The following is a 17,698-nucleotide window of genomic DNA, read 5'->3' as shown; positions in this document are numbered from 1 at the left end:
GGGGGGTTTGTGAGGGGGGTAAAACAAAAACTACAAGGTTTGCATTCTGGCAATGCGTAAACCCGGAATATGGTAAACAATAGACGAGGCGCACGTGCGTAACAGCGAGCGCTTCTTGTTTGGTAACGCTTCCATTTTATATTATTTTATTTGGGGTAGAGCGGGAGTATTATACGTCCTAGAATTAAGCAACATAATTCAGTATATAGCACAGCATGACTCAAACATAATTCAATTCCCACTTCCCTTAATCTTTTGTCACTTTGTGTCTCATTGTGTGCGTGCGTCTGCGTGATAGCAAAGTGGGGGTGCTTGGTAAAAGGTGACAGAAAATGGTCACCTGTTCAAACACTTGATAATGGCCCACAAACAAGAGAAAGTCGCACAAACTTGAAAAGGGTTTCTCATTTTATGTCGACAGCGCAGAAAGATCAAAACATCAATCTCGATTTGATTTACGCGTGACCGGGTCGGATTAGATTAGAGATCATATCGAATATATTCCAAGTCGGCACGCCAAGGCATATAGCGTCATAAGCATCTTTGTTTAATCTTTAAATGTGTGCTTTCAGCACAAGAACAACACATTTTTAACAGGACATCTGCGAACAGAAGTTAAAATGACTTGTAAAAGTTGTTGGCGCATAATCCCGTGGGACATAAAAAAGATGATACACATACCAAAAAATGATGAATTTTTAATGATAAATCACCTTTTTAATAATCAAATGAGTTGCAAAATAAAAGAAACAACGGTCGGGACAGTGAGAAGGTTAAAACTCGTGATTTATTTTGAAAACAGACGTATCCTTCATTTTTTTTCGAATAATGGAAATTTCTTAACGACTCAAAACTTTTGAACGATAATCTGTAACTTGGCCAAGTAATAATTTATAAATACTGTATAATTTGTGTTTTATTTTAACTGGACTCTGCAAACTTTTATTGGATAGCTTCTCTGGAGGGTGGAATAAACTTTTGAAAAGTTTGTTAAAGAGGGTCTAACTTTTTAGCGTAGTCTACAGCTCAAAGAGTTATGAATACATAATTACGTTTAAATAATGTTTAACCACATCGTTTTAAAATACAAGACACATGTGGAGTTTCTCGAAGAATATATTCTAAATCAATATTCCAAAAAGTGTGTTTAGTGTGCGTGTTGATGCGTGTGTGTTTGTAGACAGGGAACGAGAATCATCATTACCCATTTAGTGCGCATCAATAGAACGAGTTTATTTGACTTTTTCTTTTTGTGTTGGATTTTAAATATGGGTGAAGGGAAGTTTATTTACTTTTTTGACTTGTTTTTCCTTGCCTCAAAAGTTAAGTAATTTATTGTAAAGTCTCAAAAGTTCCACGTGGGGCTTATAATTTAAAGAAAGAAAACTGAAGCTCCTAAATTTATTTTTGTCATTTTTTGCGAAAGAAAATTGTGTTTAAAAAAAACAGTTGCATTTTATTTGCGTATGTTTTTAGTCTAAAAGCAATTTAAAAAAACATGATAATTATTTAGTTGATTTAGCTTCAATCAAAGAAAAAAAGTTTGAACGAATCCCCTTTTCCTTAATTCGTTTTTATTTTACCTTAATGTGGAGTCAAGTTATCGAGGTGGTTTGATTTTAGGCCCATAATTGCGAATGGAGGTCCCAAGGACCCGCTATTTTTAGGCGGGCGGCAGGAGGCTGTGGCCCCGTGAGCCCCTGGATTGTGCAGCCTCGAAGGGAAGTTGAACGTGTGGAGCGTTTATTTTGCCTTTTCCTCCCTTTTCCCGTTTATTAATAGGCGCCATACACATTTTTGCGTTTCTCCAAAACGCGCTACGCTTATGCGTCACAACCAATCACTGAGCTAGAGCGAAGCTAGGTCAAAAATAAAATTTGAATTAGGGTAAATTTTTTGCCGAGGGAGTGATCCTGAAGACTTATTCATTTTTTATTATGTATGAATAAATACACATTCAGTCATCTATATGCCATATATTGTATTTATTGTTATATTCAATCATCAAATTGGTGTTGAAACGCCCAAAAATCATACACCAGGTCCTTGTTTTATGCACTACATTCGATAGTTCGATTTTTTTGTTTGAGTGTAGTTGTATTTGTGAGGTTTTATTGTAGTATTTTTGTAGTATTACTGTCTTGTCCAGAGTTGTGTCTACAGTGGTGCCCCGACGACCCAGGAGGTTAAAAGATCGGTGGAACATTATTTCTGTAGTAATTCCGTAGTATTTTTGTATGTATTTCACAGTGGGTTCTTTGGTAGTGCAACTGTACAAAGTTTTAGTTTTTTTTTCCTATAGTTTAAGAACTTCTCTTGTCCTCGAGAGGGATAGGCGCCACCAGGCTGTACTTGCCCAAGATACACCAAAGAAAATAGTGCCCCTACGACGGTAGTGATTAAGGAGGCCAGCCACCCACCCATATTGTTTATGTATTTTTGTGGTGTTTCTGTAGTCATTTTTGTATAGTATTTCTGTTCTAGTATTTTTATCAGTTTTTTTTGTAGTATTTCTGTAGAACTACTGTAAAAGTGGTTTTGTCGTTGCAGCTTCTTTATATTTCTATAGTTTTATGTATTTTTCCTGTAGTCATATTTGTGTCGTTTTTCTGTACTAGTAGTTTTGTAGGTTTTTTTTTGTAGTATTTCTATAATACTACTGTATAAGTAGTTTTATTATAGTAACTTTCTTATATTTACGTATCATTTTTGTAGTATTCCTGTAGAAGTATTTTGTAGGATTTCTGTACCACTATTTTTGTAGTAAATCTGTAGTATTTCTGTAGTAGTATTTTTGTGTTTTGGTATCACTGCAGATGTTTTTTTCTTATATTGTTGTAGTATTTTTATTATTTTACAACTTTTGAGAAAGAGAGAGAGAGAGAGAGAGAGAGAGAGAGAGAGAGAGAGAGAATTTTTAGATGTTTTGTAGTATTTTTGTAGTACTACTGTATAAGTAGTTTTGTCGTAGTAGCTTTTTTTATATTTAAGTATGATTTTGTAGTTTTCCTGTAGAAGTATTTTTGTAGTATTTATGTACACCAATATGTTTGTAGTAAATCTGTAATATTTCTGTAGTAGTATTTTTGTGTTTCGGTATTACTGCAGTTGTATTTTTCTAATATTTTACTATAGGGCAAACAATGTGATATTTAGTTTTGATATACAAATACATTTTTTAGATGTTTTGTATTATTTCGGTCATAGCATTATTGTAGTAGACACATAAAAGTTGGCACTATTCTTTTTTCGTTGTAGTACTTTATTTAATAATACTAAAAACAGACTTTACTGTATTTTCTAGTACATTTCAGGACACCCAATGTCACTGTACACCGAATGAGGTCATGTTAACGATAAAAAAATAAACCATGTTTTTTTTAAAGTACAGAAGGAGTGGAAGGGGGTGGGTGGCCAAGTGAAGTAGTTTTGGATTAGGTGGATGAATAAACTAGTATGGAAAGTTGGGTTTTGAGTTTGGATTGAACGATGGGTAGGGTGGCAGAGTAACTATTTTCCATATACTGTATATTTACTGTCATTATACTTTGACCATTATAGTTCAGCTACCCAGTTGTAAATACTGATGGGCTCGCGGAGATGTAGTTTCCCACCCCTGGTATAGGTGTTTGATAACTATATTGCGTGTGAGTATATAAGAAAGTATAAAAAAGAATGGGGCCAGAGGGGTTGGGTACCCAGCAGCAACCTCAGACAGAGCGACTCTGCACTTGAATTATTCATAATGGGAGGTGAACACTTCATCCTTTAACACAGACGCAAGTCGCCATGCTTTGCCTACACTGCAGCATGACAACCTTTGCGTAGACACATCACACAAAACCCTTTAAATTGTAGAACAGATCAAAACCTTATTCCATTCTATTCTATTCTATTCTAACCTAAACTGAAGGAAACATTTTTTTTATGTTCCCCAAAATATAGTTGCAAGACAATACTCACCATGACTTTACAGCAGCTATGTCAATCATACGGGATGCGGGCCAGATCCGACACATTGGATGGTTAAATCCGGCCCACCGTTAATTGCTAAGAATGTAAAAAAAGCAGGTTGATAACTTATTTTGATCTAAATTATTATTATTATTTTTTTTTTTATGTTATGTTTTTATCTTAATAAATACAAACCAAATGATGCTTTCAATGGCTCGAGAGCAGTAAACCTGAAAAAGAGCTGACGTCCAGTCTGGTTTTATGTTAAAGACAATATTGAGGGGTATGTACATTTTCAGTAGACCCAGCCTGGTAATATGATCTAATGTTATTGCCCGTCCACTGCACAAACTCTTGTTTTATATTTAATTTGTATGTATTTTAAAGCAGTATGGCAACTGAGGCAAGCATGTTTTTGCATAGCTCCCTTTAAGTTTGTTTTATGTTAGTGGTGAGTTGGTTCAGATGTAAGGCTACGTTTACTCAAGTGTTAAAATAAACAAATTGTTAACACATTCAACACCAAACATGAAAATATGTATGTTTTTTCATTGTTTGTGAATAAATGTGTTGTACTTAGAAAATATACCTTATTATCTGTGATTACATTTGTAGGGTAGGCTACATATATAGGCTGAATGATTAAGCATCGTAGTGAAAAACAAAATCTAAATACTAGGCTTTGACATTTTTTACTGATCCGACCCACCTTAGAACAGAAAGTCTGGATCCGGCCCCCAGGCCAAACTGAGTTTGACATGCCCACTTTATACAGGCAGAGTGCATTATTTGGGGCAGGGGTCCCCACCCTTTTTAGAGCTAAGAGCTACGTTTTTTTTTACTGCTAGGTACGACGGGCTACAAATTTGATAATATGTATTTAAAATAACATGTTATCTCTATGTTGTTACGATGTTATTATTATGTTATTCCCATGTTGTAATTGTTGAAAGTTAAAATAGGCTCAGTCCCCAGTAAACATAATCCAGTTAGAAGTAAAGTGTATCATAAAACCATAATGGCTCGTGGTATGTTTTTAGAACCTGTTCACAGGCTACTCAGGTGGTCTTAGGGGGCTACCGGGTCCCCGTGGGCACCTATTTGGGAACCCCAATTAAAAGCCTTCTAGTGGTTAAAAATACTTAATTTATTGAAAAAAACTACTCATTTATTCAATGACAAGCAAACATACATTAACCATCATTTTTTAAAATACTTATAAAAACGTGTCTTTTTTTACAAAAAATGAAAATTACCTATCTTGTTTCTGCAGGTACCCAAAACATTGCAAATATTTTTTAAAAGAATAGAAAGAGTGGAAAAAATGTGCAGTTTTGTCACTTTGAGTCTCCGAACTTATTCTTCCTCCTGCTTTTTAGGTACTCGTTTTAAGTTGCACGACACAGTGAAATGCAATTTAGGGGTAAATATTACTCACTGTCCTTACAAAAGGATTCACATTTAACTCTGCTAGTGTACTGATTAACGCTAGAAATTGTTGACCCCTATAAATGGTAATCTAACCCATTTTACAGTGTCACTTCTTTTTTGTGAACTGCTGCTGCAAGTCTCCAACATTCGATTTGTTCAATAAAAAATGAAAATGATTTAAAGAGTTAGTGGACTAGCCAACACTTTCTAGTGTGAATCCAACACTAATTAAGTGGCTGTGTGGTGTCTATGAAAAATAAATGTTTGTCCAATTGATATTCAGTTGACACTAGAAAGTGTTGATGTGTGAAGACACTCATTAGTGTTGATTTTGCACATCTCAAAGTTCCACTTATATTTCCCTGAGAAAACATACAAACCATTAAAAGAGTTAGTATACTCACAAACAATTTCTAGTGTAAATCCAACTTTGGATACATCGCTGTGTTATGTATATAAAAAAATAAATCCTTTCTGATTGATTACTTGACTTTTGTCTGACTGGACACTAGAAAGTGTTAATATTCGGAGACACTCATGAGTGTTAATTTAGCACATTTCATAGAGTCACTCTTTTTTCCTGAACTGATGCTCCAAGTATCAAACATGTTGAAGTTTTAAGAAAATACAGTTTTAAGAAAAAAGAACATGTTTAAAATGGTTAGTAAAAAACAAGTTCTAGTGTTAATCCAACACTGGTGTAATCGCTCCAATACTGGTTGTAATGGCTGTGTTGTGTCTGTGAAAAACAAATGCCTGTCTGATTGATGACCTGCATAGAGCCTGGCTCGATTTTCTATAGATAAATATGTTTTCTAGTTAGGTGCTATCCGCATGATGCTAGCATGCTAAATAGTTAGCTGTCGGCTCGTGTGCTCTTCTTTGTCTTGTCTCAGTTAAGTCGTTTTATAGGTGATTTACATCCACAGAAAATAAATGAACCTATTTTGGAGAAGTTAATGGGAACTTTGGTGTGAATTTGGGTATTTTTACAGAATCAAAGTCCGCTCAATCGAACGTTTTTACGCGACCGATTTTGGAGTGCCTAGTTCTAAACCGAGAGCAGCTGGATGATGCTCCCCCTCCAGTATCCCCGCTTTCTCCCCACGCACGCCATATAAGAGCTGTTTAATTTTCTGCTCTCAAATTCCTTCGCTCGACTCAATTGGAGCGGTGGACTCGCCTCATTGAAAAATGTAAATTGGAAGCAATGAGCCCGGATGCCGAGCCGCTATTATCTGACGTGAACAGATAGCTTCGTTATACCCTGATGGGAACTGCAGCTCTTCGTCCTGATCGGCTCTGGGAGGCTGAGGTTTAGGTGGATCTAAATTCGGATTTTCTATGACAGTGCTGGAATTTGAAGGCAAAAATCAGAGGGTTGTCTCTGATAACTCTAGAAAAACTAGAGCAGTGTTTTTCAACCATTTTTGAACCAAGGTACACTTTTATTTATAAAAAGTTCCGAGGCACACTGTCCGTCGAAAATGTTTGAAAATGAAGTTATGTCAAATATTTCACTGTACTACCTCATGAATAGGTAATTAGTATATAAAAAATAATACTTGAAATAAAAACAAATGATGTGCTTTATTTATGTTTTTATTTTTTACAGTTCAATCTTAAACCGCTTTGTTAAATACATTAAGTTATTAAATGTACTGTGCTACCTCCTGAGCAGATAATTAGTGTTTTAAAAGTATATAAAAATCTACTGCCACCTACTGATATGGATGACTATTACACTTCCTTGTCTGATTAATGGCCTGATTTTGTGGAAAGATAAGAATTCCAGCGGGACACTAGAAAAGGTCTCACGGCACACTAGTGTGCCCCGGCACACTGGTTGAAAAACACTGAACTAGAGAGTGGAATGTGACCAAAAAATTTTCATTTGTCCATTTCTGCTTGAACATAATCGTGAACTTAAATGTTTTCTTAGTGTTTTATACGTTGTTTGATCATTTGATTCAGATTGTGTACGCCGTATAACAGTGGTCCCAAATCATTCAAGTCGCGAGCCACATTGGAGACTGGTCGGGAGAAAAGAAAAATGGCTGTTGATGGATTTTTTTTGTTGTACACAGTTTTAAATCCGATGCCTCGGCATAAAATGAGGGAAATAGTTAACATAAGCCACCTAATTTTCTTCACTTTAGCATTGACCTGAACAAGTTTCACTGCCTATTTTTTTTATAAAGTGACCATTTCATCCAATTGGTTTTGAAACAGTCAAACAATTGAAATAAGTGTCAATTTACAAGTTACAATTTTGACTAAAAGTCAGAAGAAATTCATATATTCCTTCTTAAGCACTAAATTGGATCATAGCATTTACTGCATGACATTTTATATATTGATAAATAAAACTAATTGGAAAAGCAAGTACAGAAAAATGTAGCCCGGTATTTAAATGCTGGCCATAAGCATAATGAGGTTTGATGGGGGCACACAAAGGGGCACAGGATAAGAAAAATAACAAAATAACAAAACACTTTTATTAGGAGCACTTTTTTATTATATGTGTCAGCTTTATGTCTTTACCATCTTCGGTTAGCAGGCCGTGTTAAAAAAACTTAAGTAAATGATTGATTTATTGATTTGAAAGCCTTTTCTGATTTTTTTAACGATACTATTTCACTAATTTGGGAACTTCGCTGTAGATTTAATCCATTACAGAGAGAAACCTAACCTTCTTTAAACTTTTGTAAATACAGCCATGCACTATTTTACATTTTGAATCCATATGAGAATAATCCTTTGCTTTAAACAGTGTTTCCGTGCTCTGTATTTCAAGTAAAACAACATTAGTAAGGTTAGTTCCCTCAAATTCTCTCTAGTTATGGTCGCAACACATTTTTTGGCAATGACACTTAGCTTTGGTGACATCCAGTGGACAGGTCATTGTTTGATGTGATAGGGGCTTATTTTTCTTTGTGCTTCTCTCTGCTTTGTCTTGCGGGCTGGATTAAATCCATTGGCTGGCCTGATCCAACCCGCAGGCCTTAGTTTGGCAACCCCTGACCTAGATAGTGGAATGTGACCATGTTCAGAAGGTTTCAATTGGCCATGTCTGCTTCCGAGAAGAGTTTTTTTTTTTGCTTTTTATATTTTGTGTGATCAGTTCTTTTTCATGCAACCCGAGTAACCATGTTAATGCATCGATATGAGGTGACATGAATACTATAAGGACAAAGACCACCTACTCCTCGGTAAACCCCTAAACTGTCATTTTTGGCACTGATGTACTGCAACAAGATGGCCTGACTTGCTGTTATTTTGGGTTACAATATATTCTTAAGAAACCAAAATTAATAGCAAGTATTTCAATATTATCATGGACTGATTTTTTTCGGTTTTGAGTTCGGACTGAAGATAACATCATTTTATCCTTCGTTCTATTAGCTTTTATTTTTTACAATACGTAACCTAATGTTTATATATACTGCATTTAGAATGTAACTTTTCATTTTCAATTATCGTTATGGGAATTTATCCAATGAATATCTAAGTATGTGGTCATCAATCCTATATATAAGAGTATATTGCGAACATAAATCAAAAAAATGTATATATTTTAAAACCGAAAAGAAAACGAAATTTGTAATAGAAAAGTAATGCAATAAATATGTTACTTTCAAGACCTCTTAAAAATATTTACATATATTTTTGATGAAATAAGTAATGAAACAAATACTGTAATACAATAAATTAATGAAATACATAAGCTAAATGTAGATACAATACAATACCTCAAAATTAAATAAAAATGAATATATATATATATATATATATATATATATATATATATATATATATATATATATATATATATATATATATATATATATATATATATATATATATTCAATGTACAATAAGACACCAATAGAATTAAGCCCCCCCGTCAGCAACAATCACTTTTAATAATATCATCTTTTTTCTGAAAATAGAAAAAAATGGTAGCAAATTACTAGTCCTTTACAAATTTTTGCAAGTGTTGTTGCCATGTGTAAAAGACGTCTCTCCATTTTTTTTGTATTTTTTTTACTTTATTGTGGCTTTGCACTTTTACATTGTGTGTGTGTGTGTGTGTGTGTGTGTAGAAATAAAATCAAATAAACATACAATTTATGAATAGACACAAAATAAATCAATATACTAAAATATACTCCTTGATTTCAAATGAATCAATTTAACACAGGAGACAATGTGAAATGTGTCATGAAGTATGAAATCTGGGGAGTCTTCGGCGTTGTTAGACTACTACACACACTCACACACATGCACAAAACAATCGGCTCTTCCTGTTTGCAGGGAATTGTGCAATGCTTTAAACATAAGAGCAGGACATTTTTGGATTGTTTTTGTCACTTTTGTTTTGTATTTAATTTCACTTTCTTTTTTAATAATGAAAAAACACTTTTATTTATTATTTAAATTTCCATTTATATTCATATTTATTTCTGTTACTTTTCTTGTACCTAATGTGTAACAATTTCAGGTCCTGAAAGGGGATTTGCGGCTATCCTTAAGATTTGTGTGTGGCTTCTACTTCCCTGCTTCGATTTTCCCTACATCTCAGCAAAAGGGAAATGTAAATTACATAGCAACTGAGGCTGACAGCTTGTGTATAGAACCCGTGTCAGGTTTGTCAAGATGCCAAGACATTTTAAAATGCATACTCCCGAAACAGCATTTAGATCAGATCGTCTCCTTTATTCAAATCACGTCCAAGAAACTTGAGAAAACACCGACGCCAAGCCCATGCAAATTTTCGCTCCTTGGCTCGCGAGAACACGTTTCCATTTGTGTAAATACAAATTAGAAATAAAATGCTCGCTCCATAATCACTGCAAATGAAAATTGGTCCGCACTCAAGTTTGATCCCCGCCACACACTTTGCCAATAGTGCTGACAGGATTGAATGTTTTGCAGCCAAGAAAGTGCTCGTCACATCTCACCGTTAACCTGGGATGAATAATCAAAACCAAAATTGTGGAATTGGAACTCACCCACAATGCAATGTTTTTTTTTCACTTATTTTTTGTCTAGTATTGTGTCCTTCTTGGCTAATATCGAATGCCCACTAATGCATTTGGAAAAATGTGTTTGCAATCATAACATTTTTTATATGGATTTCTTGACCAGAGCTGTTCTTCGTTGCATTACTGTTACGATGCACTATCATTATAAATTAGGCCAGTTTCTCTTCCACTTTTTTTCAAGCTGAGAGCTACTTTTTGTTACTAATTAGTGCAAAAGACATGCAGTTTGATATCAATTTCTAAAATGAAAGCTTCAACTCAACTGTCCTAAAGGGGGCACCACTTTAGAGACCCATGCTCTAAGCATTACCAAATAAAGCAATATGTAGAATATTTATGATAATATTTAAATGTTTCCTATTCATCCTGACAGTTCTTTTATCATATTTTTTGTCCATAAAGTTTGAATTACATCTTTACCCTAGAGCGCCATGTCTAATCTCTTTACATGCAATGTTTGACATTTGTACAATGTTAATATCGATAAAAACAATGACAAAATTGATTCGAGTTCGTATTTTGGTCAAAAATATCACTGCATTTTGTAATTGTATAATATTTTTAGTAAGTAGTATGTAGATCTTGAATATCTCATAGCTCTGTCATAGAGGAGTGGAAGAGCATTTCAGTGACGAATTATGAGGCTCTGGTGAAATCCATGGCCGGATGGATTAAGGTGCTTCTGCAAAATCCTATTGGCCTCACAATTTTTAATTTCAGAAACTTTTACCTTATGGTATATTCACTTTTGTTATCAGGGGTTTAGCTATTATTGGCTATATTTTGAGTTTTTTGAGGGAAAAAATACTTTTACACTGCTACATAGGCTTTACATAGACTACCTTTCACTGTGTCAAAGGGACGTTTCTTTAGTGTTGTTCAATCCCTCATTAATATGAAAAATCAGCAGAAATAAAAAGGGTGTACTCACTTTTGTGACATACTGTAGATAATATTAAAAAATGCATTTGATTCTATTTCTTTATCTTTGTTCACGGTACCAGAGACAAATGTTAGAAAACGGAGTGCATAAAAGTCATCCTGAAAGATATATGTCAGGACCAGAACGGAGACAGGACCCACTTTTGTTACGTTTCTCTCAGTTTTATTGGGAAGAAAGGAAAGGATTGCACACACGATCCAGAGATCGCTGGTCGTGGGAAGCAGGTCGCTCTAAACGTGGAAGTGGCACTTCGGTGGCGAAAAATGGTGGTGTCGGGAATGGAAAAAACGGGTCAGTAGCCGGGACAGGAGAACAAAAAACGTGGTTGGGATCAGCAACGAGTCGACGCCAGGAGAGGAGAGTAGACGTGGTCAAAAAACGGGTCGAAGCCGGGAAACAGACGGGAGCAAAAACAGGAGTGAGTCAGGGTCGAAAAGCTTGCCTAGAATAAACTGAGGTTCGCAGACGGACTGAAAACCGGTGACAGGTAGACGTGGGTTTAAATAGTGACAGGGAGCCAATCAGAGTCCGAGGCAGTTGGCGCCAAAGGAGCGGGCACAGGTGATTCACATCGGTAATCATGGCAATATTTGCATTTAAAAAAAGCACAACAAAGGAAACAACTCTTTGGTTCATCAAAAGATAAATTAGACTTTGGACGGCATGAAATAAATCCCTTGTTATTCTATGTTGCTATTGTGTTCATAGTTTACATTGTCATTAAATTATTTAAATTGTTGCTGCACATATGTAACACTGCTTCTCACTTACAATGCTTAGTTTGACCTGAGAAAGGGTAAAACAAAATGTTTAATTAAAAATTAGGGGTGTGCGTTGTACTCGAGTTATACACGGATAAATACGGTATTATTGCCCAGTGATTTTTGTTTTAACAATTGTGATCTCACTGTCACTATGAGCCAATCGTGTTGTTTGATTCCCACACCTTTTGGAATGGAATATATTTTGCAAACGCGGGAATCTGATAAAAAGAAAGTGCTCAAATAAGGGTTTTTAGAACTGGTGGGAATTTCTTATCTGAATTTGTTTTCCCCCTGTTCTCCTTGCAAGTTCAAAATCCATTGATGTTTTTCAAAGATTGTCGCTTACAATGTGTAGTTTGAGCCTTAAAAAGTGAAATGAAGTGTACCTGTACATATTTTTGATATAAAAACAAAAAATACAGGTGCACGTTATACAAGAATAAACACGGTAAGTGTGAGGCATGCTACCAAAAGGTTAGCTGTTTTTTTAAACAACAGCTAACCTTTAAATTGCAACTGTGTCTTGGGCTAACAAACAAAACAGGTCAAAACCATGCATCAGTAAATAAAAAACTCTTTTTGTGTCATTGTCACATGTTTTCTTATCCCATATCCGTGCCTAGCAACTTGTGCTAGCGTGACGCGGGAAACTGGCTTCAGTGTTGCCAAGTGCAGAAAATGTGTATTGTGTGGCAGCTGAGTAAACAGTGGCATGATCGGCGCTAGAGTGCTCCAGGTCGGGGATCTCTCCTGTGGGATTAGATAAGGGGCTAATTGGGGCTAACAAGGACTAGACACTCATATGTTCTTTGTTTTCTGTCTTCCCACCCAACCCCACAGTCAACCTGTTAGATTCCAAAGCCAGCCAAGGAGAGTTAGGATGGATTTCCTACCCGTCACATGGGGTGAGTATCCTCTATCTCCAGTTAACTTTGACATATAATCCCATTGACATTGAGGAGCTACTGTTATTTGCATGGTGACCACTAGGGCTGCAACGATTAGTTGAAGTTGTCGACGAAAAATTGACAAATGAGTTTGTCGACAAATAATTTATTTGACGATCTATTGTCACCAGACACGTTTTTTGAACAGAGAGAGCCTTTTCTGCATAAATATAATTTCTGCTGAGAGTTGCACATGCTCAATAGCAGGGTTGGGTATGGTTACTTTATCTTGATTACTTTCAATTACTTTTGGATTACTCAAATACCAAATATGCTAATGAAAGACAAAATAAACTAAATATGAATAAAATTATGACTCACAACACGTGGTAAGCTTTCTCTCCTGGCTTTGATCTCTTTGATCTGCGGCAAAACTAACATAAAATGTGACAGAAACAAAATGAAAATAAATCCAAACAGCTTGCCAACATCATTTTTGCCGTTCCATGTATTCCGTTACTCCCCAAGCCTGCACAAAATTTAGTAATTGCATTCATATTTAGTTTATTTTGTCTTTTATTAGCATATTTGGTATTGGAGTAATCCAAAAGTAATTGAAAGTAATCAAGTTAAAGTAACCCTATCCAACCCTGCTCAATAGCCAAGAGCATATCTCTGTCAAGCAGTAAAATGAACATACAGAAATGGTGGTGTTAACATCAAGTACACGAACGAAAAAATCTAAGTAAAATACTACTTGCTTTTTTTTCTCAATAATAAAAAAAACTTAAAAATTACACAATTGGCTCTTCAAGTATTAAATTTATTTTTTGGGAGTGTTGGTGAAAAAAAAATATGGTGTGAAAATTGTCTTTGGCGCTGAATGAGGTAAAGAGAACCATCGGACAGTTGAATGAAACAGAGTCTGATTCGCCTCAGTAATATTCAATTTAAATTCAAGACAATACATTGTTTATGACCTGCATTGTATATTTCACTATAAAAGAGAGCTTGAGTGTTAAGCCAGACTGTGCCTGATCGTTTGATTTCAAACTGTTCAGAATAAATTGAGCATATTTGTTACAGACAGCCATTGAATCAGGGTTCATACGGGTGCTTAAAATCCTTGAAAATGCTTGAATTTTAATATTGTGATTTGAAGTTTTGTGCTTGAATTTTGGGTGAAGTGCTTGTAAATGCTTGAAATTGTTGTCATGTTTCTCTGCGGTCTATTTCAATAGACCACTGATTAAATGAAGAAGAATAAAGCATGTTTGCTTAAAAATGAAAGGTAAAAAAAAGAACAGTTTATTCGAACGCGTCGGATAAATGTACATACTTCCACAGGCATCATGAATGAGCTGTCTGTGGCTGTGATCATTATTCTAAGCCAGGAGATGGTGGCAGGTAGTAAATAACATCTGTACAGTTCCTTTAAAATTGAGAAGAATTGATTTTCCTTGGCTTGCACCAACCCGAAATACATCATTAGCGTTGGTGCGAACAATAATGGTATTGAATATATTGTGTTTTGCATCACCAAAGATTCAAATAAATAAACAATGATTTGCCATATTATTACATCCACTTCTGGCTGAATTTAATAAAAGAAAATATTAAGTATCCGACTAATCATTTCAATTGCCGGCGATTATTCGACTATCAAAATAGTGGTTAGTTGCAGCCCTAGTGAGCTTATTTCACAAAAAAATGTTTGCCTACGCTCAGATTATGGTTGTTTTGTCAACGTTTAAAGTCTCCTCTTCACTTTGTAATGACAGGCAAATAAGCCAAGTGTAGATTAACCCACTTCTCTTTAAACGTTTTGGTACATTCTGCACCTCACAGGTTAAAGGTTAAACATTTGGTACTCGCCATATGGTCTAGAAAATGGTTGTATTGGTGTTAACTGGGTTTGTGTGTGCGTGTTGCAACACAGATTATGGTATTAAGGGATTTGGGGTTGTTTGGACAAAAGCATCCTTGTCGGAATTTTCAGGATGCTTAACCCCCTTTTTGGCACGCATTCAAATTAATGACATTTGACAATTAATTCTGGGCTTATTTTATGGTAATGTGTGTTTCCGTCTTTTTGATTTTTGATGAAATGAGTAACAAATATGTTTTAATGTCAGATTGAATCTGATAGGTACTGTGCTTCATTTAGAATCATGGTAGTGTATTGATACTTGAATTAGTTTAATTTAATTCTATTCCGATATGTATTTTCAATTTAAGCTATGATTTCATTAAAACATATTTTTTACATGAAACATTTTTTTATCAAATACATTTTAAAATTGAATTGAATTGCCATTGATATCAACGTTGTGAAATATTGTATGCCACAAGATAAGAGATGGCACTTGAGGGTAAACATGTTATAAAGACTTTAAAGGGAAAACAAGTTAAAGGACTTTTAGGATAAAAAGCAAAAAAGTAAAATATTTACAACACAGTTCTCAGAGAAGTTTTATTACTAGTGCAATGTTCATGAATGAAAAAGTACAGTGCATCGTAACAATGGTAAATGGTCTTTATTTATATAGCGCTTATCAAGTCAATGAAGACGTCCCAAAGGGCTTTACAATGTGCTTCACACTTACCCATTCACACTCACTCACACACCAATAGGGAGTCAGTCATGCAAGGCGCCTCCCTGAAGTGCAATAAATAAATAAAAAATAATAATTAGGTGCAGGGAGTAAATGATGGAATGATTTCCTGATTTAAAAACATTTATAGATATGCAATACATATATCACAATTTCTCAGTACATCTCAAGAAAACAGATTCCTGTAAATAGGCAGTTATAAATGTTATTTTTGTACAAATAATTATTTCTGAATTTCAAAATGATTGCAAAAGGAGAAGTGTGTATTATTAAACCACTATGTCTCTGTATGGTGTAGTGCACCTGAAAACGAATGCTGGAAAGTACAAGGAATATTACAAACGACGGGGACTCAAAGTGATGACCAAAGTGTACTAGAGAGATAATTTCTTCCTCCTGCCATGAGGCTCTTTAACTCCACACGGGAGAGTAAAAACCCACATTAAACCACACCCCCACATTGCATATTACCCTATTTTTATTACAGTGTGTATTTTATGTAGCACTATTTAAATACTCTATATCAACACGTTGCATTGGGTATTTATGTATTATATTCCTTTTACTTATTATTGTTTTATTTTCAACACAAGGATTCTGCTGGAAGTGTGAATTTTCTATCTATCTATCTATCTATCTATCTATCTATCTATCTATCTATCTATCTATCTATCTATCTATCTATCTATCTATCTATCTATCTATCTATCTATCTATCTATCTATCTATCTATCTATCTATCTATCTATCTATCTATCTATCTATCTATCTATCTATCTATCTATCTATCTATCTATCTATCTATCTATCTATCTATCTATCTATCTATCTATGTATCTATCTATCTATCTATCTATCTATCTATCTAGCTATCTAGCTATCTATCTATCTATCTATCTATCTATCTATCTATCTATCTATCTATTTAACATTTCTTTTTTTTGCCGAGCCTTTTTTGAGGTGTTCGGGTACCTGTAGCGGCAAAATGACGGACAATTTTGTCAGCCCCTAGTAAGGGAGACTCATTATGTAAAATACATGATGATTATTTGACATAGAGTAGTAAAAAAACATTAGCATAGTTCATGTATTTTTGCTTATTCTTATAATCAATATATTTTTTTTTTTTTAATAAATGACGTTTTTTTTTACCATCATGAGGCGCAAAAAAAATGCACACTGTCCCTTTAAATTAATTAATCTAAAATGACAATATTTTTAGAACTTATATTTTTTCTGGTATACTAAGGGATAATGATTGCAAGCATACACGCATCAGAAAATGGTTAGTTCTTTAAAATGCAAATTATACTCTGAGTGTGCTTTAAAAAAGGAAACTCACTTTCGGGGAAAAATATAAATAAATCTGGAGGCTCATCTGTGAGCTTTGCTCTACTACAGAGTCACTGCAGAGTTTATTTGTCTAACTGGATCGACTACTGTGCCGCAGGGCTGGCCTGCACACATACATGCACATGCTGCATATGCATGCACACACACTCATCTAAAGCCAACGTTTTCCATGATTAAGTGTTACTTTTTGGCTGTAACTTAAAACAATTCTCATTTTCTCAGAAGAGCTTCCAGAGTTTTTTTCTCTATTGCGTACAAAGCGATATAAAAGCTTTGAACTTTATTTATAAAGTGTGCTAAGTGGAAAAAACGGTGTAGTTTCCTAGGGAGTCTGTTAAAAGAACTGACAGCTGTCAAACAAAACCTGCTTACGTGGAGGCTATAAATGAAAATGCTTCTAAAGAAAGATGCATATTTCAGAGAAAATATTTAAATACAACAGAGATACCAGTTATACACATGCAAACACAAAACTATTACATATCTGCGGAGCTTCACATTTTTATGGCAAAAGCATTGATCAAGTATATTTGATGTAAAATGAAATCTCCAGGACTTCTCCCCACCAGTTTGCTCCTGTGGACTATGTCATATCTATTTTGATTCTCTTAATGTACAGTGGAACCTCGGTTCTCGACCATAATCCGTTCCAGAACCCTGTTCGAAAACCGATTTGTTCGATCACCGAAATAATTTTTCCCAT

At 34.8% G+C, this 17,698-nt stretch overlaps 1 protein-coding gene across 3 annotated transcripts in view; it reads left to right on the top strand.

Moving 5' to 3' along the window:
• The window catches only part of epha3 (eph receptor A3), a 163,881-nt gene that overhangs the window by 444 nt on the left and 145,739 nt on the right, over positions 1–17,698 (top strand). For all 3 annotated transcript variants that reach the window (XM_088353342.1, XM_088353344.1, XM_088353343.1), the window contains exon 2: positions 12,981–13,045. In XM_088353342.1, coding sequence (XP_088209468.1) covers positions 12,981–13,045 — 65 coding nt within the window. The remainder of the gene's footprint in view (positions 1–12,980; positions 13,046–17,698) is intronic.

The sequence above is a fragment of the Urocampus carinirostris genome, chromosome 14 (genome assembly GCF_059441175.1).
Source record: "Urocampus carinirostris isolate Australia breed hairy pipefish chromosome 14, RoL_Ucar_1.0, whole genome shotgun sequence".
NCBI classification, from domain to species: domain Eukaryota; kingdom Metazoa; phylum Chordata; class Actinopteri; order Syngnathiformes; family Syngnathidae; genus Urocampus; species Urocampus carinirostris.
Note: the sequence above shows the minus strand (reverse complement) of the source record. Positions and strands in the feature narration are given on the sequence as shown.